Consider the following 23,760-nt stretch of genomic DNA (forward strand, 5'->3'; position numbering starts at 1 on the left):
GTGAGTTTTTCAAGTGAATATAGTGCCAGTGAAAGATGCTGAGTTGACAGCTCTGGAGACTAGCCCTCTTTCGCCAGAACAGGCACAGTATGACCAGCAGCAGAGGAAGCTTGTCCCACACTGTCTTGTCAACGAGCCTCAACCCTGACCTGGAGGAATGACCATGGAGCTCAACTTCATAGCACATTAAGTCCCAGCACAGACAGAGGACTTAACAAAGGAGCTAATTAACACAAGTCATGGTGAAGGTGGATGCTGATGTATAGGCTTGTCCTTTAGGTACAGGAGTGACCAACACCATGTTTTCCGCAGGCCAAACAGCTATCAACTGGCAAAGAACTTTTGATCTCCAAGTCACTGGGGGTGATTGCCCACCATTGTATATTTTTGCCACCTTTGTCATCATTTCCCTTTGGTCAGATACTAGTAGATAATTCCTTCCAGGCAGAGGCAACAGGAACAGACATAGGCTGACTGAAGTCTTACTTGTGTGAATGATCCATCCTCATTGCATTCTGGAATGAAGACCGCTTCCTGGGGCTTCTTTGCCTGTTCCAGCGCCTGAGCCCTCTCTAATCGACACTTACTTTGGCCAGCATCTGCAAAGGGAACCAAAAATCCACTCTGATTTTAAGTATCAACTCGCTTTCCAGAAGATGGCTAGAGGCTACACTCAGCTGTGCAAAGATACAATGGGAAGCCGTGTGATAAGACTTGTTTTCCTACTATCTTTATCGATACATTAGAAATACAATCATTAGGCAATTTAACATCTCCTGGAAGGAGGATCCAGGAGCTCAAAGTAACTTTTATAAGCAGTGGCAAATTTTATGAGCAACAACATTTGGGTACATTCACCCCTGGGGGACACTGGTCTCTACTAACAAATGCCAGAGTCAAGGTCTGCAGTGGTTGAAGGTCCATCAGAGGTGGCAGAGGAGTGCAAGACACTCCTAACCCCTTCTCTCTCTGGATGGTCTCAAGCTAGCCAGCACGGCCCAGTATCAGGCAATGCTGGCAGCAGAAGGGGTGTAACCAAAGCTGCACAGGGGATGTTCCAATTGAGTGCATCCCCCAGGCAGCTTCTACCAGTAAGACCAACACAGCACTAGCAGCCAATTGAAGTTGCCCTCCTTCATAAGAGCCCCTCAGACAAGGATGTGCTATCACTAGCTTCCTTTCCTAAGGGGGGACTCCTGCATGGAGTACTATCTAGCTGGAGAGTGGAGTACAATGCAATGTGTCCCTCCTGCATCAGGTGTAAGTCAGTCAACCTGTTGCTAAGGAAAGTGTCACAGGGTGAGCTGAGGAGTTAAGGCCTCAACTCTGGCCGGTACTTGAATCAGGTGATAGCAGCATTTGGAACCTCAACCCCTCATAGGCCCATCTTATCCTGTGACAAAGGGCAAACAAATATTATACTTGATAAGCCTTACGCTGATCACCTGCAGGGTCAGAAAGAACACTTCCCTCTACCCTGCAAAGGCACAGTATTAAATTAGTGTTTACATTTATTTAAAAACCGCTCTTACAGCGCTGCTGGTAGGGTTTGGAAGGACTGAAAACTGCAACTTCTTACTCAACATATCTGTTCTGCAGAGCCAGATCCGGCCACCCTTATGTATATGGAGTAGCACTGCCCCAACCCTGGATCCTCATTTCCAGGATGCTTCTCAGGGAAAGGATAGCAGGATCTGATCCTCTACTTGATATTTGTATTACAAAAGTGCTGCAAAGCCAGTGATCAGGATTGGGGCTCCATTGTACTAGACACTGTAAATGTACAGAAGAGAATCTCCACAGCAATGAGTTTACAATTCAAATCTAAGACCCCACTAAACAAATGGGTATAGCATACATACAGAAAGAAGTGCAATTGGATGGGTGGGGTAACAGTTATACAAATACTGTTTGCAAACACAGAATGTAGAATAGAATGTCAAGGTTGGAAAGGACCTCAGGAGGTCATCTAGTCCAATCCCCTTCTCAAAGAAGGACCAATCCCCAGACAGATTTTTGCCTCAGATCCCTAAACAACCCCATCAAGGATTGAATTCACAACCCTGGGTTTAGTAGGCCAGTGCTCAAACCACTGAGCTATCCCTCCTAGCTAGTCTATGTAGTGATATTAAGATGCACAACATGGGATAGCCATGCCAGTATCCAGAAAAGAAGACTAACCATCCCTGGCCAGAATGACATTTGGGCAGGGTGGATAAAAATCAATTGGATTTTTTTTTTAATTTAAATTAGATTTTTGATAAAATGCTTTTTGAGGAAAAACCTGTCTTAATTAAAACTATAGCTCAAAGATATCTCATCGTGGAATAGGGATTATAAATTCTAATTCTATAGTATGAGAATATATTCATGTAATGTTTAAGAAAGTTTTGTAAATGAGTTCCAATAGTTCATGGATTAGGGACCCAATCGTATGGTGTTCCAAGGGCTTCTGTATAGATTATTTAGGTTTATCTTTCTATCTACCCACTGGGGCTCAGTCTAGAAGATACCATCAAAGATTATTAGTTTTGCAGTTCTCAAACTGTGGATTTGTCTCTCCAGAGGTAACATGTTTGTTAACAGCAAAAATGTTTTTAAATAAACAAATATATAGAGGTGAGAAACAACAACCAACCCTATTGTCCCTCTGCAAATTTGTGCACACAGAGTCAATCCCTTACCTCTCTCTAAAAGTGCAAAGTTTCAAAAAGTTCAATGAATACAAGATTGGTGGGGGCGGAATGGATCTGGACAAGGAGAAGAAGTCTGGAGATAAAATGTGAGATGGGAGGGACAGGCAGTAGAAACAAAGGTAGAAACAAAAGCTAAATTGTTTGAGCAACATATTCCAGAAGTCTTGAGGTCTGAGTGTAGCCTTCACTGATTTGAGATCTACCATACCATTCTCTCACTAGAAGGGAAAACCTATAATGGCTGCAGGCCATTTAAAAAAAAAAAAAAAGAGACCCAGTTTGGGAATATTTTAATGAAGTTCCTCTACTTGTGGGTAAGACAGGCATGTGTGCAAAATGCAAAAAGAGTGCAACAAAGAAATGCAAGGTCTGGTTGCCCAAATGAAAGGGTTCCGTCTCATGAGGAAGCTGCATTGAAGATGATGAAAGGAACATGTCTTAACATGCAGGATCTTCAGGTTGGTAAACTTTTTCACACACACACACACACACACACACACACAGTTACTCTATGGTACTATCATTTTAGATGCAGTTGTGATAAAAAATAAATAGTTGAAATAAGCAGATCTTCCTTTTACAATTTCACCTTTAAAGTAGTACTGAGTGTCAGTATTACTCATTGCATTCACTAAGGGTACGTCTATACTACCCCCTGGATCAGCGGGTAGTGTTCGATGTATCTGGGATTGATTTATCGCGTCTCGTCTGGACACGATAAATCGATCCCCAAATAGAAACCCGTATTCCACCTTGGCAGGAGGAGTAAGCATAGTTGATGGGGGAGCCGTGGCGGTCGACTCGCAGCCGTGAGGATGGCCAGGTAAGTCGAACTAAGATACTTCGAGTTGCGTATCTTAGTTCGAACCCCCCCACTAACGTAGCCCAGGCCTAAGTGAGCAGTATGGTAATAATAATTAAATAACTGCATTGACTTATTTTGTTAAGGAGAATCCATCCTCAACATACAGGATTCTGAAGACTATCCACCTTCAAGATCACCATCATTTTCTATGGTTTCAGAACTATCTGCCAATGATAGTGTTTCAGTCACATAGCCACAGCATATCACCTGTAGCAAAAAGAAAAAAATAATCTCCATCATCCAGAAACAGCCATAGATAAGTTTGTGATAAGAACCAGCAGATTACAAAAAAAGGTAACTGATGAAAAAATTGCCTGGTTTGTTTATGCAACAAACTCTCCTTTCTGTATTATTGAGAACCCACACTTCATTAACATGGTTCAGTCATTAAGACCAGGATACAGTCCACTCAACAGAGCAGATGTTGCAGGCAAATTGCTGGATAAAAGTTTATGAAAGAGAATGAGCAATGTGCAAAAGGTCTAGAGGGTGAAATTGTTAACCTAAGTCTTGATGTTTGGAGCAAATGTCCACAATGATCCTGTTGTATGTGCTTGTGTGACAACAGAAGAAGGGAAGTCTTCCTTACAGAAACAAATGATACATCAGGAAATTCACACACAGCAGAATATTTACAAGAAGTAGCAGTAAAAGCTATAACAAACTGGAAAAAACCTCAAATGTCTAGTATGCAGCTTGGTCACAGACCATGCTGCAAATGTATCCAAAGATGAGAAGAAATTTAAAAGAAAGTGAAGAGTGCCTGTCTAAAAGTCTAAACCACCATGGAACACGGGGGGGTCTGCAGACTAGGCTTAAGGGGTCTGTGAAAGGTTGTCGTTAGCATAGAACAGTGGTATTCAACCTGTGGTCCACAGACCCTTGGAGGTCTGCAGACTAGGTCTAAGACTTCCAAAGGGGTCCGCACCTCCATTTGAAAAAAAAATTTTTTAGAGGTTCTCAAGTGAAAAAAGGTTGAAAACCACTGGTCTAGACTCTTATCTTTGTATCTATAAAGAATGCATAAGTTTCATCTGTGGCCTGCAACATGATAGGCTGTGCAGTTAGCTATGGAACAGTTTTCCATTGGAATATGCCAATTAAATTGAAATGTTTCACAGGAACATATGGATTTTGTAAAAATCTGTGGGAAGTCATCACACTTCCTTTCTAGAAGATAGAAAATTAAAGTTGAAATGAAATGTTTCAACTATATTTAGAAAAATAGAACAAATCAACATATTTCAACTTTATCAAAAACCATTTTCAGAATATTGTGTTTCATGAAAACTCCTGTGATTGACTTTTCATCCAGACCTTTGGAGGGTTGGGGCGGGGGGGAGAACAACAACAAAAGTTTCAAGATCTTGGAATTCCCTGTGGGATGAAAATTCTAAATAGTTCTATTATAAACTGTGTCAAACTGAAGCTGTTTGGGATAAAATTTTCCATGCTGTCTGCCTCTAGCTACTTTTTTTTGGGGGGGGGGGCACACAGGGGTGAAGTTTCAGCAAAAACTTTCCAGCCAGTTCTGAGAAGGAGACTGAGGGGAAAATAACTTTCGCCCATGTTATTACCTAATCATTTAATTGACAATCTCTAGCACCTTTATGCTTTGGACCAGGCTTGTGAAAAAGCTGTTGTGCGTAGGACCCTTGCCTCAGTTGTTGCAGAACTGGCAGATGAATAGTGAATGAGGGAGGGGATTGCAGGAAGAGAAAGGATGCTTCCCATAGGCGTGCGCAGCACATTTCATTAGGGTGTGCACCCAGGGAATATTTTTTTTAAAAAGGCGAACATCATAAAGGTTGGGGTGCAGGAGGAAGTGCAGGGTGTGTGGGGGGGATGCGGTGTGCAGGAAGGGGCTCAGGGCAAGGGACTGGGGTAGAGGAGGGGTGCGGGGTGTATGGGAGGCTCAGGGCAGGGGGCTGGGGTACAGGGTGTGGCTGGGGCCTCAGGGCAGGGAGTTGGGGTGCATGGGGGTTCAGGGTTCATCAGGGGGTTGGGGTGTGAGGTGCAGGCAGGGGGCTCAGGGCAAGGAGTTAGGGTGCAGGAGGGGTGCAGGGTGCGACAGATGCTCAGGGCAGGGGTGCGAGGTGCAGGCAGGGGGCTCAGGGCAGGGAGTTAGGGTGGAGGAGGGGTGCAGGGTGCGACGGGGGCTCAGGGCAGGGGTACGGGGTGCAGGCAGGGGGCTCAGGGCAGAGAGTTGGGGGGCAGGAGGGGTTTGGGCTCTGGCCCAGTGCTGCTTACCTGTGGCGGCGCACTCCCTGCCTGCCTGCCCTGGCCCCACACCACTCACCACGTCCCTGCGCAGCCCCGGGGGGCGGGGTGCACAGGGATCTGTGTGCTGCCCTTGCCACGCCTCCAGGTACCTCCCCTGAAGCTCCCATTGGCCGCAGTTCCCCATTCCCGGCCAATGAGAGGTGAGGGGGGTAGTGCCTGGAGCAATGCACAGAGCCCTCTGCTCCTCTCCACCCAGGCCCCAGGGACGTGGTGCCATGCCGGCCGCTTCTGAGAGTGGTGCGGTGCCTGCGGCACCACGGGGGGCAAATCCCGCAGGCTGGATCCAAAGCCCTGAGGGACTGGATCCAGCCCACGGGCATTAGGGTGTGCCTGGGCACACCCCGTGCACACACCTATGATGCTTTCATGGTTAAGATGTCCTGAAGAACTGGATTCTATCCCTGCCTCTACCACAGGAGTTTCTGTGTGATGCTGGCCAAGTCACAAATCAGGATCTTCAGGTGGCCACTAATTGTATTACTTGTGTTCTGGGTGCCCAGCCTGAGACACCCAATGTCTGATTTGCAGAAGTACTGAGCACTCACAGCTGCAACTGAAGTCAAAGGGAGCTGCACTTAGTATTATGTAAATAGCACTTCATATGTTCAAAGTATTCTGAAAAATCAAGTTCTAGGCATCTCAAACTGGACACTCAAAATTAGTTTAAGCCTTTGACATTAGTGTCTCTGTATCATCTCCCCATCTGTAAAATCAAGATAATAGCAGTCCCTCCTCTCACAGTGGTGTTGTGAAGAATAATGTTTGAAGAACTGAAATACAAGAACCACAGAAACAACACACCCATAAGGAAATTAATTCTGAAATCAGGTGCAGCATTTGGATAGTAAGTAATGCAGGAGACCACTCTCAGGATATGACCAGAGGGAAATTCAGAGTTTCCATCCCACAGGAAATGCCAATATTTGTTTTCTGAATGTTAAGGGAAAAACAAAGCTTTAAAATATTTGCAGTTCATCTTTTGATGTGAGGGGTTGTAGTCTCCCAGCTCTGTGGATGGCAAGGAGGACCCAATAAGTTCTTATTCATAGCGGGAAGTGGCTGCACAAGGATCTCATCTACAGTTTCTTCATGTCTAAAAAAAAAAATTACCATTGTGCTCAAATGTCCCCACACTATTGCAGGCTGTGTCCCCTAAGTCAAAGACTGGCTGAATTGTTAGCCAATTCTTGGTCATACTAGAGAACCCAAACTAACCTCTGTTCCAGTGACCAAAAAAATTGACAGTGCTCCCAGTTGAATGCCTCTGACAGTAGATGACCCAAAAAAAGTTACCAGTCTTTCAGCTGAAAGACTGGTATCTGATCAGGCATCTCCATAGTCCATGGAACCATCTAAAGTGGAAGAAATAATTCCAGAAAGTTTTACATTATAGACTAACAGACGTTCTGCAGCATGAGCTTTCGTGGGTGAATACCCACTTCTTCATGCTCATGCTGCAGCGCTGCAGCTGTTTCTATAAAATGCTTGCCACAAAATTCTTTGTTGCTCTGAATCCAGACGGCTACTGATATCCCCAGTGGAAATAAAAAAGAAAGTTTTACATTATAGACTTTAAAGAGGGATTTTTAGGATAGGGAAAAACTTTCAAAACAAAAAATGTTTGGCTTAAACATAATTCATTTGCCCATCACATGGCTTTTTATAGGTTTTTCTCGTCACTTTAACTAGATTGCCAAAGATATTTATGCTCAAATAAGTGTTCTCCCTTACAGCCCATTTTCTTCCGATTAGAGCAGCATAGACACAGCTCTATTATTTCAACTTCACCGCAGGACTAATCATTTCTAGGACAAAAGATTGATTTCCATGAGTGAGAAATTGTGACTGCACTGCATGATCAAACTGAAGGAAGAAAGAAGCTGGGTTGTGAAGTAGAGAAATTCCTCCCCAGCTCTTGCACAGAGCTGCAACAGTGGCAGAGAGAACAACAAAAAGAAAAAAGTTGTGTACAACTTTTACAAAGCATTATGTCGCTAATTCAGTGCAAAGAGACTTCCAAGTCCTTTGCTGTACTTACACATCTTTGCGTACACATACGCATGCCAAAAAGTACACCTACTGCAGAAATCAAACAGGAGGGCAAATCCACTTGCGGGGGGCGGGTGTTAATGGGGGACTGATCCTGTGTTTTGTGTACCCAAACTCTCACAGCTCAATGGACACTTATTGGTCCCTTGATCAGCAATATTCCCTACTTCCTCTGTAGTTGTCAGCAATCATCCCATCCTCCATCCACTTATGGGCCAGATTCAGATACCCATGCTCAGCTGAGCATGGGTATTTCAATGGATTACTCGTGGAGTAAGGTACTATTTAACATAAGCATGCCAAAATCCATCCTTAGAGGAAATAGGACTCCTGCCCCCATCTCAAAATAACCAATTTGTGATTCACTTACCTTTGCATCTGCCTCGATGCACCACACTCAGACTTGAGTCCCTGCATTTGGCTCTCTGGTAGTCACACATTGACTCATACGTCCGGCCATCTGAAGCGCAGAGGGGTTTGGACTGGGACCTGGAGCAGTGGAGGTTACATTGTGGGTCTCTGTCGCGGTCGCTTATTAAAAACTGAAGGAGGTGAAAAAAGTGGGGGAGGAGGGAGACAAAAATATTTGATTTGATTTTTTTAAGTCAGCCCAGACACTTTTTGAAGACCGCAGAGATGAATGATGCAATTTAAATTGTTGACCTCCATCTAGATTTTCACCAGAAGAGCGATTTGATTTAAAATGTATTTTATTTTGAAAGGAACCACCATTCACCAATTTTCTTTGAACAATACCACCACTCAGTGTGCAGCCTCTGAAAGAGTGGGTCTAAAGGTGCAAAGCCAACAACAAACCCAACATAGGAAATGCTATACTGAATGGGCCTGTGATCAGTCTAGTCAGTGTCCTGTTGCTAACAGTGGCCAACACCACATGCTCCACCCAAAGGTGTAACAAACACTGCAAGTGGCAAAGGTGGGCTAATCTGTGTAGATATTGGTTTAATACCTGAAACAGAAATCATAGAATTATGGAAAAAGTAGGGCTGGAAGGGACCTCAAGTCCACTCCCCTGCACTGAGGCATGACCGAGTATTCCTAGACCATCCCTGACAGCTGTTTAACCTGTCCTTAAAAACCTCCAATTGCAGGGATTCCACAACCTCCCTTGAAGCCTATTCTAGTGCTTAACTATCTTTATCATTAGCAAGTTTTTCCCCAATTTGTAACTCAAGTCTCCCTTGAAGCAGATTAAACCAATTACTTCTTGTCCTACCTTCAGTGGACACTGAGAACAATTGATCACAGACCACTTTAACAGCCCTTAACATTTGAAGATCATTTTATATCCCTTCCAAAAACATTTTAAAATATGCATATATTATAACAACTCTGGTTGTTCTTGCTATGAGTATAGATGTACCATACCTCCTGAAACCTTGTTAAGTGCTCAGCCTCAGTAACATCCTATGGTGGAGGTAATTGTCCCCTCCAAAGTTCCACCCACTAATTGTATATTCTGTGGAAAAGTATTTCCTTTTTATCAGTTCTGAAGTGGTCATTTTTAACGGTCATTGACTATCCACTTGTTCTTGTGCTACAAGATAAAACAGAAGTCCCCCCTCTACCATTTTATGTTCTTTTATCATGTCCCCTCTTATTCTTCTTTCCAAAGGTAAACAATCCTGATCTTTTCATACGAGAATTTTTTGAGGTCCCTAATTATTCTCATTGTCCTGCTTTGAAACCCTCTAATTCTGCAATATCCTTTCAGATATTGCAACAAGTATTGCACACCAGTAAGGCTACGCCATTGATTTGCAGAATGGCATTATATTTTCCATATTTTTCTCCATCACAAAACCAGGATTTGCTTTTTCGACCACAGCTGCACATTGAACAGGGGTCTTTATTAACCTGTCCACAATGATACCAAGGTCCTTTTCCTGAATTGATATGAACCAAGAAACCTTGATTGCCAGTCCCCTACTATAACCACTAGATTACAGTTTCAGCAGGTTCTGTTTTTCTAATAGCCCCTTTTACTTTTCCAATTCCCTCTTGGCCCCTCTTACATACTCCCTTGTTTATCGGTAGATATTGTCAAGCTTCAATTTCTACATAAAAATCAGAGCAACTATTTGCAATAAGATTTCAGTGGAGCTCCTGTAATGAGTCTTAAGGACCAAGCAGGGCTGGCTCTCTAGCCCTCTCCCATATTATACTTAATTTCACCCTTCCTTCTCAAAACCCCTTTCCTCTGCTGCCAACTCTCAAGCCTGGGAATCAAAGTCCCTTTCTCAAGCACCAGTATCCCAGCCTGCTGCCAAAGCACTTATGAGCTCAGCAGTCCAGAGCTGGCTGGCAAGTGGGCACTGACTGACACTCTCCTTGCATATACAAAGGCACAGCTCTTCAAGTGCACTGATAGCTGGATACCGTACAGGGAAATGTGAGTCATCACCATAATCACCTTGGAGTTACAATTGTCTACAAAGCTGCCTGACTGTTTTATGCTTTGAGGTTAAAGCTATGGGGAGAGGAGGGGGACCATTGCCCAACATTCTAGTTTGGATTGGTTTTTTACCACTCCAAAAAAAGAGATGCTTCTCTGAAGTTTCATTTTAAATTACGTCTATCGTTCAATCAGTTCAATAAGCTGTAAAGGGATCGAGAAGGCTAATATTAAATCTATCAAATTCATTCTGTATGCTGGCGAATCTTTGGGTACAAGTGCATGATTAGAAATCTCATTTAAACAGCTGACAAAAGTGGGCTCTGCACTGGATTTAATTTGGATAGTGCAAGCCAATTTTATTCTAAATGCTCACTTGCCTGGGATTTGAGGAGTGGTAAGAGTACAGGAGTCCTTGAAGTTTGTTAATTCCTTTCCTGCATTACTCATCACAATTGGGAATTTCTGATCTTTTTATTATTATTTTTAAATGTTGGTCCAGGTTTTCATAACAACATAATAGGATTGGACCCAATTTCTGTCTATTTGTCAATGTATAGTAGGTTAGTTAGTTAAAATTTCTCTAAATTGCTATTGGTCTATTTGTACCCACTGGAGTGCTAAACTTTTTTCCAATGACAATCCAGTCAGGTATGCTGAGGTCCAGAGACAAAGCTATAGATGGGAGAAGTTGAGGCTAACTACCAGTTTGCGATATCAGAGGCAGTTAAGGCTGCTGTGGGTTTTCCAGCAGCCCAAATATACACATTTTAAGAAGGAGTTTTAAGACTGCAGGGTACAGCTACAATTAGTACAACAAAGGTAATAAAAACATTCATTTGAAAACAGAAGCCATTCCCAGCAGAAAAAACAGGAGGTTTCTCACACAATCCATTCTGATCCAAAAGATCCAGGAGGCAGCCTAAAACAGAGTCAGTGTCTACCACCACACAGTACTGCTTCTAAGTTACAGAAACTCAGCTTGCAACCTGAAAGTTTACTGACACTTTTGTTTCAGTGAACTCTAATGAGCCAATTTAGAAAATCAAAAGCCTTTTCAACATTGATTGTTTGGATTACAGTAGCACCTGCATGGCATACAAGTGGTTTCCTTACACCTAAAATGCCAATCCTGCCAAAAAGAGTTTGCAGTCTAAGAAGTTACACAAGCTGGTGCTTGTTTTATTGAAAAGTAGATTATGTTGAAAAGTCTGCATTAAATTCCGCAAGGATATACAATTCTGTATAAAGCCTGTCTAATCAGGCCTGGGAAGTCGTCTAATTTAATAATCCAATAGCATGGCCAAAAGGGCTAGATGGCTTTGAGATGTTGCTAAAGGGCTGTGGAATCTTTTACTTGTAGAATACAAGTTCCAATCTAGCCCAGATCATGGGTAGAGAACTAGAAGCAATTTCCTTCAGACAGATCTGTTAGCTTACAAGAAAGCAGATGGTTCTCAAATCTCAGTCTAGTTGGTGGTTGTCAGTCCAGTTTTGAGTTGTAGGGTGAACACCTCTCAGCCGCCTTTGCCACAGACAATAATGATGAAAAGACCATTTGTTAGTATTTAGTGAACCCATCACTTTAGTCTGTATACGCTAGATCTGTAGAGTCCACCTCACCATACATGCAGTGCAGGACTGTTCCTTATCGTATATGTGCTAATGCTTTGCCTTATTTCAAATTTAAACATCATTATTGTCTTCCTTGTTGGTGGTCTCTACAGAAAAGCCAAGGAGGGAATGTGCCATGGATGCAGAGCTACATTTCAGGCCATTTAAGTTTGTGTGAGGCACTGTACAAAAGCACATAAGAGGCATCCCTCCCCCCTCAAATGTTTACAATTTGTAAATCAGAATCTCACAATATGTGAGGGGAACCTTATGAAAGCATTTATGTACCAGAACCTTAACCTCTCCCGTCTGCAAATGCATTTACACAGGTGCTCACTCAATCACTTCCCAAACTAGTTTCAACTTCCTCAGACTTGAAAGAGAGAGAGAGAGAGATAAAAGGTCAGAATAGAGCTACATTTGCCAGCAAAGCTATCTGCTTTTTTTCCCCACACCTCAACACCACTGCTGACAAACAACAAACACTGATTAAAGGGCTTTTAATGACTGAAGGAAAGCAGACTCCCTGCAGCTGCACAGCAGCTGGAACCACTTGTGTTATTTAGCAGAGAGAGGTCTGACCCCACAAGTGAAAATGAGTTTAGTGGTCACTTGTTCTAGTCCCCACGGTAAGCACACCAAACAATTTAGCCTGGCTCTTTCTGAAATGGTAGGCTCTACTGAAGCAGCTGCCCTGAAACAGGAATAGCAAGTTTGGATTGAGGAACACTAACTTTGTGGAAGTAACTGATTGTGGCAGTAGTCACAAGGAATGGAAGAGGCAGGATGTGGCAGTTCTGGATTAAGGTGTATTGGCAGAACTGCATTTCAGGAAAGAGGTGAAGAAGATCCAGAATGTGACAAGTTGGCAGAACTTTGTGGGGACACAGACTGAAAACGATGGAGACGTGAGATGTGATGAGGTCAGAAGTAAGGTGCCTTGGTAGAATTGAGTAAATGTTGCCCCTACTAACAGCAGGGATTGCTGCATAATAAGATGGGGAAACTTGGGGAAGGAAGCCTGCACACAGCATGGCTCAAGCCAGCGTTACATGCCCGACTGTCATGGGCATTAAGCTTCAAAGTTGGGGTGGGGAGGAGGGCAGGTGTAGTTTTTAATTATTTTATTTAAAAGAGAGGTGCACATTCCTCAGTCACTGCTCAGAGATGAGAGGTTTTTGAGCTTTTTTTTTGGTAATCCAAAAAAGGGGGATTTGCCTTATCCATACACATGGGTTCCTCTTATGGAAACCTTGTGTTCTGGGCTTTAAAAAAGCCCCTAGTTTTGTGCTACCACTAAACATGGACAGTCATGAATACATATTACTTTAATGTACTTTAAATGTTATATCCAGGATATACCAAACACACTGATATATAAGCAAGGGAAGACTACACAGAATGGCGTGTTTCTGAAGAGATCTATTAGAATGATGCAATCAGCATTGCCAACCCCAAGTGGTCAAATATCATGCTTTTTTTAAAAAAAAAAAAATCTCATTTTAGCTGGTAACTTAGGTTCTTTTTATTTGCCTTCTGGTTTTTAATAGAGCTGAGCAACACTTTTTCAGTGAATAAGTTGTTTGCCTTATATGGAGAAGGGATTTGCCAAAAATTATTATTTTTTTTTTATTTTACATGCACAATTTTTGGATGTGGTTCAACCCAAACTGAATTTTCCCCCTTCCCCCAAGCCCAATTTTTCAAGACTGCCAGCAAACCAAACAAAGTAAGTTATTCATGTAGCTTCAGTTTTTAAGTCTCTAGGGTTCATGTTTTCAAACTTTCATCGGTAACCATGAGGGCTAGAAACTTTTTTTTTTAATGAAAAATTGTTGTGTAATCTCAATGAGGAGTCCTTGTGGCACCTTAGAGACTAACAAAGGTATTTGGGCATAAGCTTTCGTGGGCTAGAACCCATTTCATCAGATGCATGGAGTGGAAAATACAGGAGCAGGTATAAATACATGAAAGGATGGGAGTTGCCTTACCAAGTATGAGGTCAGTCTAACCAGACAATTCAATGAACAGCAGGATACCAAGGGAGGAAAAATAACTTTTGAAGTGGTAATGAGAGTTGCCCATTTCAGACACTTGACAAGAAGGTGTGAATACTCATTAGACTGACCTCACACTTGGTAAGGCAACTCCACCCTTTCATGTATTTATACCTGCTCCTGAATTTTCCACTCCAAGCATCTGATGAAGTGGGTTCTAGCCCACAAAAGCTTATGCCCAAATAAATGTTAGTCTCTAAGATGGCACAAGGACTCCTCATTGTTTTTGCTGATACAGAGTAACACGGCTACCATGCTGAATCATGTAATCTCATCACTTCAGGAAGTAGGACTTTAAGAAAACACACCCCAAATATCATGAGACTCACAATCAAGTCACACAAGCTGGCCACAATAGGTCTGCTTCTGCAAGGATGTTAGTGGGAGCCCTACTGCTTGGCCATATAATATTGCAGTGTCCCATTTTTAAGAAAAATAGGGCACTCACCTAGTATGTGGGAGAAAAGCCCCTACTCCAGTGACTATTTATTTTATACAAAGTAGAAGATAGAGTGAGAGTCTCACACCAGAATATCCCATAGCCTAGTGGCTAGGGCACTCTCCTGTAATGTGGGAGACAAGTTCAAATCCCTTTACTTCAGGCAGAGATGAGATTTAGAATACATCTACACTAGAAACACTACAGTGAGAGAAGGGGCTCTTCCGTGCCTGTAGAAAATTCGCCTCCCCAAGAGTCAGTAGCTAGGTTGATGGAAGAAGTCTTCTGTCCACCTAGCACTGTCAATGTTTGGATTTAGATCAGTTTACCTGCATATTCCAGGGGTGAGAGTCACAAGCTAGGTCGGCCTAACTTTCTAGTGTAGACCAGCCCTTAAACCCAGGTCTCCACCCCACTCCTTGAACATTTTGTGAATCTAAGTCCTCCAAAAATGAAATTTCTCATTTTGATTTTGGACAAATCTGATCAAGACAGGTTTTTTGACTCTACACAAAAACTTGATTTTTTTTAAATTCACTAAAAGTTTCAGTTCTGGTTCAACCTCTGATTTCTTTTTCCTGGCATTGCCACAAGCCAAAAAGCTACTGACCTGAGCAGTATTTGAACTGGTGACCTAGAAGTGAGTCTTAACCCAATACAAGTACCAGAGTCAAAGATGTTATGGGGACTGGGTCTTTCTGAAGGGTATGTATTTATCATGCATCATGCTCAGGTCTATCTTCACAAAGAGTGACAGAATTCAAGAGAAATTCTTAGAATCTGATCTTACTTCCACAAGCTCTGCTATTGGTTTAGAGGAGATGAGAACCAGACCCTTACACAGATTAGGAATTATTGTAAAATATCTAAATTCCAATGCTGATTTTTTAATTATCCAGTACCTTGACATCTTCCGTCTTCTTCCATATGGATTGTGATGAAGGAATTGTGTAAATAGACTATTAGACGTCCAATTTAAACTAAACTAGAAATTGTGAAGTTTCATAGGCTAAAATACAATTTTTAAAACACTTCAATATCTGGCAGTTACAACACCTGTCTATTTTTATAAGTCATTTCAGTTTTGTACAGCTAATCAAATGGTTTGACTAAACATCCCTTAAAATCATAAGACTAGAATAGACGGTATACTATTGAACTGCAACTATGAAGAACATAATATTAAATGTTGAAATAGATAGCTCTGCTTAGCTTGTATTGTATGTCAGTTAATATAAAAACACTTCCAGGTCCTCTGCCCTAGGAATCAGCAACTTCAAGGCTGAAACTGGCATCACTAGTGTTGAATAGCTATGGTGGTGAGAGAGTAGCTGGGGAGAAGATATTTGAATATTAACTCATGCAGAAGGGAAAACATGCATTAAAAATGCTCCTGAAAGAAAGATTTTGGCTGTACTAACTTTAGCCGAGGTCATATGGGTAGTCTGGGAAGCAGTCATGCAACCCCCCACAACCCCAGGATTTAATTTCACTCATTTATTTAAATTAGAAGTATTTTAGCGTTACTTGAATGAAAGTGCAACAGATATTCAGGCCATCAGAAGTTTGCACTGACATCTGAATACAAGAAATGCAAGTCTAACCCACAAATAAAGAAAGGTTACACACACTAAGGGGTGTTTACGGTGTGGGTTTTTTCCCCCAGTATTAAATTTTCCTATTTTAAATGCTGGAGGAAAATAGGAAATCCAGATGCTCACCTACTGTCAAGGCATGAAATTCTGGTCCCACTGAAGTCCATAGGAAAACTCCTATTGACTTCAATGAGACCAGAACAGCATCCTGAAAGTTTGAATTATTTTATTAAAAACAGGAAATCTGTTTGGTTTAGAGGGAGTCCTCTGCTTGTTCAGCATAATTCAAGAATGAAGCCATACACATGAAATGTCATATGATCTGTGTTATGCAAGTTAGTCTTCCCAATGTAGTTGGATCCCATATTATAATAAGCTATATTGGTACCTGGGTTGTCCCTGCGGCCAACAAAGCAATCACAGCCTTCTTGCCATTAGACGGTTAAAAGTCAGCTATTGTACTATAATGGGATGTATCTTCTCCTTAAACAGCAGGATTTCAGGGATTTAAAGCCCATAGGATGGGATAAGCAGTAGAAGGTACCTCCAGCTGGAAGAGATCTTGGACAACAATGTCACAAATGTGTACACAGATTCTCATGTTTATGAGAATGTTTAAATCAGAGGTTGTTCCTTATATTCTATGCAATCTGTAAGGCATCCTAATGCTAGTGCTAGAGGTTATAGTTTTCTTGAACTCTGATATATCAATTAAAGGGCACCTCTGACCATTAAAAAGTTCTATCTACGTTCCATATGCAACAAATTTAGTCCTAAACAAAGCCAAAGTAGCACAGTGTCTTGGAGCTATTTTTCCAGAGCCAGCTCGCAGTTGGTAGCCCTAGACAAACATAGATGATATGTTTACAAATAGGGAGATGCTTAAGTAGTGTTGACAAAATGGGCAAGATGAACATATTGAAGTGCCTTTAATGCCAAAGAATAACTAATTTTAATTTCCTGAAGTGTTAGAAGATGCAAGTGAACATAACTGAATCCAACTATTTAATCCAGGTGTCTTTCCTCCTTTCTTCACTCTCCCTCCCCTCCCCCCAAAATATATTCTGTGGGCCCCGATGAAAATTGTTATGGTTATTGTTATTGCTGGAGAAAGAAAAGCCATAAAACCCCACCAGCATTTATTCTCTACCATCCTTTCCCATAAGCAGTGTCATTTTGCCAACATTCTACTAATGCTTTTAATTGTGCTGTCTCATCAGTCTATTGAGAACTGCAAGACCTTCTTTTTGCCTTCATTGTGTTAGTGAGTTAGGAGTATAGAAATAGCTTAATTTCAAAATTAAATAGAGGTTGTCATCTTGGAAACGTGCATGCGATACATACGCCACATGGCACAATTTGGAAAAAACATTACCCAAATTTGGGTAAGGCATTCCTTTGAGTCCACTCATCCCATATCCAAGAGGGATAGGTTTTCACCAGTTATTCTGATCTGTAATTTTTAAAATAATTATGTTCTATTATTTAAGTGATATGCTAGAAATAAGAGAGTTATTCTCTTAATGTCTGTAGGTTCCTATGGTTTGGTTAACTCCATAGCCTGAAGTTATTTGATACCATCATCTCCCACATACTTTATGAGGTTACCCTCTTCCCAAGAGCTGTAGAAGTTGTGCACCTAGGGAAGGCACAAATGTGCCAATTGTGGCGTGCCTGTAACTCCAGAGGCAAGCTCTGCTACAATATAAATTAGGTGTTCCACAGAAGAAGCACCTATCCCTAGTGGGGCTACTTTGCAGTACTCTGAGCAGGTCAGAGCTATGAAGGCTTAGAAGCCCTAAAGAGACATTAAAATTATTGTGTTTATGTAGTAAAGCTTTCAGTGCCTTATTATATGGCAAATAAAATGTTGGCTGCATTAACTCTCTGGCCTTATCCCGATTAGAAGATTTAGACATACAACATTGTACATTCTAGCATGCCTTGTGTCTCAACACAAGAGAGTTGCATCTGGATCATGCCACAAGTCATGCTAGGCACTCTGGGGCACCCCAAGAATTAACCATCACTGACAGACTGAATCACATCAACTCAATCACATCCCTGCCCATGAAGTTCAATGTTGTGATACAGAAAACAAGGCAAATCCATGGAAAGCTGTTCTTAAAGAGAACTCTCCATTCTGCAAAGAGGAGAGCCATACCAAAGGAGGAGATCAAGAGAACTATTAGGTAAAGTTGGTTGCCATGGAAGACTTTCCTAATGAAGACTGGGTGTTTTGAGAGTTAGACCTGTCCTCCTACAATCCCCTATGCATCAGCAAAGTATGCCAGAAGGCCAAGCAGAATCATCTTGGAAGCACTGTAATTTGGGGCAGTGTTGAACTCTGGGACATATGCCCACAAAGCACTACCAGTAACATAATGGAGTACAGCGCTAGGGTGAACGCAAGGTGCAACAGCAAGGGGTGTGTGTGTGTGTGTGTGTGAGAATATACTTTATTTGGATGCATCAACTCATGCCAGCGACAGCTGAGACAACTAAATAGAGGTAGGTACAACTGAGCTATCTAGGGTCTCCTCAAGAGTTCCTACTGCACAGTTCCAGCAGTAGCCATAATGCCACAACAGGGCACCAGTGGAGCAAATGGAGGGACAACTGTTGCCATGTCACTCCACATAACTAAGGAATATTTTTCCTAGAGCTTCTAGACTCATGGACATTGCAGGCCATAGAACCTCACCCACACCTGAGATAGACCCTTACCTCTGGCTCAGTTACTGAAGTTCTCAACTCATGGTTTAAAGACTTCAAGTTACAGAGAATCCACCATTTACACTAGTTTTAACCTGCAAGTGACCTCTGTCCCATGCTGCCAAGGAAGGTGAAAAAAAATCCCAGTTTCTGCCAATCTGACCTGGTGGGAAATTCCTTCCCAACCCCAGATTGGAAGATCCCACCCACTCCAAACTCCAGAGCCCTCCAAGTTCCATTCTCCTTAAGAAGGCTATTCTCTGTAAATGCCATCAGGTTCATGAGCAACTGGGAAAGAAGTATTCCAATGGAAACTGGAACACAGCCTTCATAAGTCACTACTGCCAACAAAAGAAATAAGGCTACAACAAGTTTTAAATCCAGAAAGGTTGATGCTGCCCATCTGCATTCAGTTTATAGGTCTCCAAAGGCTGACTGTCTCCTCTGAGAGACCACTGAACAACAAAAAGCCCAGTCTGCTCTTTGTGAGCATTAAAGAGTCTGTTGCACTTTCCATCAAAGTGTATATTTACCTCTCTGTCATTCTTAACCCAAGTTTCTTCTTGGGTTCCCCCCAACCATCCTCCAGCCCAGAGTTCGCTGCCTTTCAATGGTTCTTTATGGATATAAATGTTTGAAATTAGAGATTTTTACAGGGTGAGAGCAATTTTACACCACCCACACATACCTCTCGATCTGTCCTCCCTCCCTCAAGCCTTAAAATTCCATTTGTTCTTCCAAGTTTTTTTGGTTGTGTTTCTTGTGTTTTTTTAAAGAGGAACTTAATGTTCTTTATAGGGAATACAAGAATCTCCATATTAAATTAGACCAGCAACCCATCCAGTCTAGTGTCCTGGCTCTCACTAAGCATCCAGATCTAGCCGCTAACGAAAATGCAAGAAATTCTATAGTGAGTAGTTCTGAAGCAACCAGTCCACAGGAAAAGTTTCTTCATAACCTCTTAGACCAGTGGTCCCCATCCTTTTTGTGTCCAGTAGCACATTCATGTTTTCAGAAGAGTGTGGCAGGCGCCAACAATTTTTCAAGGCTTATTTTGTATTTGTACATTAAATAATACAAAAAACATCATTTAATATTACATAATATATGAATCCAGAGAGAAGCCGCAAGGACAGAGAACACCGGCGCCCGCAGCCCCGGAGTACTCTGTCCCCAGCAGGCATGGGGCCCTGGCTTCTCCCCCCTGCTGGGCATTAGGCGGGCCCCGCACCTGCCTGGGACCGAGAACACCGGCGCCTGCAACCCGCAGCCCTGGAGTTCTGTCCCCAGCAGGCATGGGGCCCTGGCTTCTCTCCCCTGCTGGGCATTAGGCGGGCCCCGCACCTGCCTGGGACCGAGAACACCGGCGCCCGCAGCCCTGGAGTTCTCTGTCCCCAGCAGGCGTGGGGCTGTGGCTTCTCTCCCCTGCTGGGCACTAGGCGGGCGCACATAAATGCCCTGGCAGGCACCATGGCGCCCGCGGGCACCGCGTTGGGGACCACTGTCTTAGACCTAGTCTTATATCTTGACACATTTTTCAATCTTTATTATTGTAACTCTGGATGTTAGCGGTATAAACATTTTTTTTTAAGTCTGCTAAGCAGCTCTTGGCTTCAATGTACTGTGGCAGTGAGATGCACAACCGAATCATGTATTGTATGGACAGGTATTTCCTTTTATGCATTTTAAAATTTGACCTACATGACAGGTAGATTTTTCAAGACTACAGTCTTTGTTTTAAGAAGTGTAATAAGAGTGTAAGTTGTCAGAATGACATCCTAAAATGTTAAGATAAGGTGCACAGTTTAAAAAAAAGTCTTACAGTTAACTATATGGGTAAATAAATACACTTATTCTTCTTTTATATACACAGGACATGCCCATGAACAGAGGTACACTCTGACAGATCTTTAAAGAGCTCCTTCCAATATATCAGATGGAGCCAGGTTCTAGATGTTAAGTGGATTTTGGACTTGAAGCAATCAACACATCTCCTTTAGCAGGGTTGGTTACACTGACCCAGAGAGATACCTGTATTATTGTAACTAAATGTATAAGGCATGGTTTAAATAAGGAACAAAAATAATCCTGTTAGCCAAAGAAAGAAAGGCAGCCTGGAATTTAGAGCAAGAGGAAGAAAAATCAGGACATGTGAAAGAACAAACTCCAATCCTGCTTTGAGTGGAAATAGATTTTCAAATCCCCAAGGGACACCTTGCTTTAATACTCCTACTTTATTTGGCTTTTGTGTTAGGTTTATTTTATCTTCTTTCCCTCATACCTATTTAAGCCAAATGGTTACACCCCCTGGAAGTGATAGGAGCAAGCACAGTTTGGGCCCTTTTTGTGTGAATTTAATGTTGATGAAAGGTGCCAGACTGACAGTCCTGGAGAGCGAAGTCTTGTTCTCAGAAGTGGGACAGCATGGGCAGCAGAGAAAGTTTTCCTACCACCTAGCCAGTCCTCTTCAAACAGTAGCTGGAGGACCCCAACTCTCTTAGAATAGAGTCTGCAGTCTGCCAGTAAAGGGAACTATAAGGTGTTAGTTGTGATGTGGGACCATCATAGGAGTCACTGTTAAGCTTTCTGTTAACTGATCAGTAAGGCTACGATTTTGTCAGATATATTTAGTAAAAGTCACGGCCAGGTCATGGGCAATAAAAAAAAAAATTCACAGAAGCCCATAACCTGTCCCTGACTTTTACTAAAAATATCCATCACAAAACGGGGAGCCACTAGGCAGTTGTGGGGGTCCCCCCACAGCAGCCCAGAGGCCCTGCTGCCTTGGGTAGCGGGGGTACCCCTGCAGCTCCCAGCCACCTGCAGGCTGAGGTCATGGTGGTCTTTGGGAGTCATGGATTCTGTGACTTCTGCAACCTCTGTGATAAAATCATAGCTTTACTGATCAAATATCAGTACAAGCTGCTTCAGGAGAAGCAGCAGGAAACCTCATAGTAAGCAGTTCTAGAATAACTTGACTATTAGGAAGTTCGTTCCTTCCTAACCCATCTCAGATTTGTTTACATCCTGAAACATGGGAGTTAGATCCCATCAACAGTTTAAGTCTATGTATCTGTTCTCATCTACCATAAGCATCCAGGACTTTCTGAATCTGATTACAAAAACATTGCTTAGCTAGGAATAAGTAATTTAGAAACAATAAATTTTAGTTAACTTTGTTATAAACAAATTAAAGGGATTTTGGCTGGGGAATGGCAGGAAATAAAGTTCTCAGTTACTGGGCATGAACTCCACAAATCTGAGATTTTTGGGGGGTGGAGAAAGGGAGGGGAGGAGAGAGGAAAAAACAGAAACCAAACCCAGGGTTGCACTTACTTCCAAAGTAGCACAAGGTCTGTAGTCTCAATATGTTACTCCTAGTGGGTTACACTAGTGTGTGAAGTTGTTCTGACCTATGCAAACCCAATCCTTTTATGGTTCAGAAGCAAAACCTTGAATTTAGTCAACCAATTTACTAAAAATTAGAGGGTGGAGGGGAGGCATGGGGATAATTATCTTTAATAGATTTTAGTGTCTACTAATGTTACTGCAACAAACTGCTTTCATTTAAGTTAAAGTGAAAATACTATTGTACTGTCAGTTTCTCTTTTCTCCTTTTCTTTTTTTAAGGGCTCTTTTTGCAAAAAGATTCAGGGTCTTGTTAAGCAAATAGCATGGCAGAACAAGCCAAAGGAAGCCTGACAACAGATTGAAGGTTAGTTCTATTAACACGAAAAGTCTTGTTTCACCAATGAAGTGACAGGGTATTTCCAGAACTTAAGTGAAAGGAAAATCTTGCATGTAAACATGCTACATGGAATGCCAGCAAGCCGTTAACATGGCCACTGCAGTAAGCCCATCAGAAGAGGAAAAAACCTATAGCTATTAAATAATTGTGGGGAAGGGATAGAAATGTTCCCGCAAAAAGAAGATCCATACTACCTATAGAGACATTAGAGGAAAATCCTCTCAGTTCTTGGTACTTATTCCCCCAATCCAAGGCAAAATTCACTTTTGCCACACATGTTTAATGCCTATATCCCTGCAAAGACTAAACAGAGTTTTAAAAAAAAGTGATTTAAATGTTAACATGAACAATTTATCTGTACACTTGTGTATTTCTGTCAAAGTCTAAAAGTTATGGACTAGATTTTTGCTTAAGCGGACAGATTTTTCACAATAATTTTGTACTGCAGAACTGTTTGTTTTAGTGCTTGTTTATTTTAACCACAAGGGAGGCTGACCGCACAGTTACAATGAACTATTTTCACACTCCTGGCTAGGAACTGCAGGCAACTGATGCAGACTACCTGCTGCTAGAAACATGCACTGCAGTTTACATTTTTCATTCTTGGGGGAAGTCAAATTTGCAGACATTTATTTCCAGCTGTACACTACATTTCACCTCCAATGCACAAAATGAAGCTGCTTGCAGACTCCCACTGGAACACTGAACTGTTTTCAATATCAGCCCCGAACACCACCACATCAGTAACAGAATTAAACATGTGCACCTCCTTTCACATTGCTGACTACCTCTGGTCCAAATTCTGTCTTCCAACACGTATATAAAGGTCTCCAGATCAACTTTCCTCCAGTTGCGCTCACAGGTTTCAGAAGCATTTTGCAAACATCAAGGTACAATCCACATGCATGTCCCTTCTGGCTATTAATCTAATATGCACATACAAGATCTATTTTTTTGTACTCTGTCTTCCTGAATTGGGGTAGGGTATCAGAGTCTCTTAAAATGAGAATGAGACCTTTGCACAATACATTCTTGACACAGAATTGGCAAGATTATTGGGCTCCCTCCCTCTCTCATCTTCCTTTTTGGGGGAATGTTATTGAGAAAGCAATGGCAAAACAGCTGTGGCTTTATCTAGATTCCTCAGATTTTCTGTATCTCATTAGTCAGCACCCTTCTTCTAGCAATGGACACAGATCAAACATCCATTTTTAAAAGGGCTATGAGCAGTCTGATACCAGCTCTTGAGTTTAATGTTTTCATGAGACATTTGCAGACTGTGC

At 42.1% G+C, this 23,760-nt stretch overlaps 1 protein-coding gene across 2 annotated transcripts in view; it reads right to left on the reverse strand.

The window, feature by feature from the left end:
* SMOC1 (SPARC related modular calcium binding 1) overlaps positions 1–23,760 on the reverse strand; it is a 186,017-nt gene that overhangs the window by 109,006 nt on the left and 53,251 nt on the right. For both annotated transcript variants that reach the window (XM_039537550.1, XM_039537548.1), the window contains exons 2-3: positions 8,264–8,435; positions 487–599 (exon numbers count right to left, since the gene is read on the reverse strand). In XM_039537550.1, coding sequence (XP_039393484.1) covers positions 487–599; positions 8,264–8,435 — 285 coding nt within the window. The remainder of the gene's footprint in view (positions 1–486; positions 600–8,263; positions 8,436–23,760) is intronic.

This window comes from Mauremys reevesii, linkage group 4 (assembly GCF_016161935.1).
Source record: "Mauremys reevesii isolate NIE-2019 linkage group 4, ASM1616193v1, whole genome shotgun sequence".
Lineage (NCBI taxonomy): Eukaryota > Metazoa > Chordata > Testudines > Geoemydidae > Mauremys > Mauremys reevesii.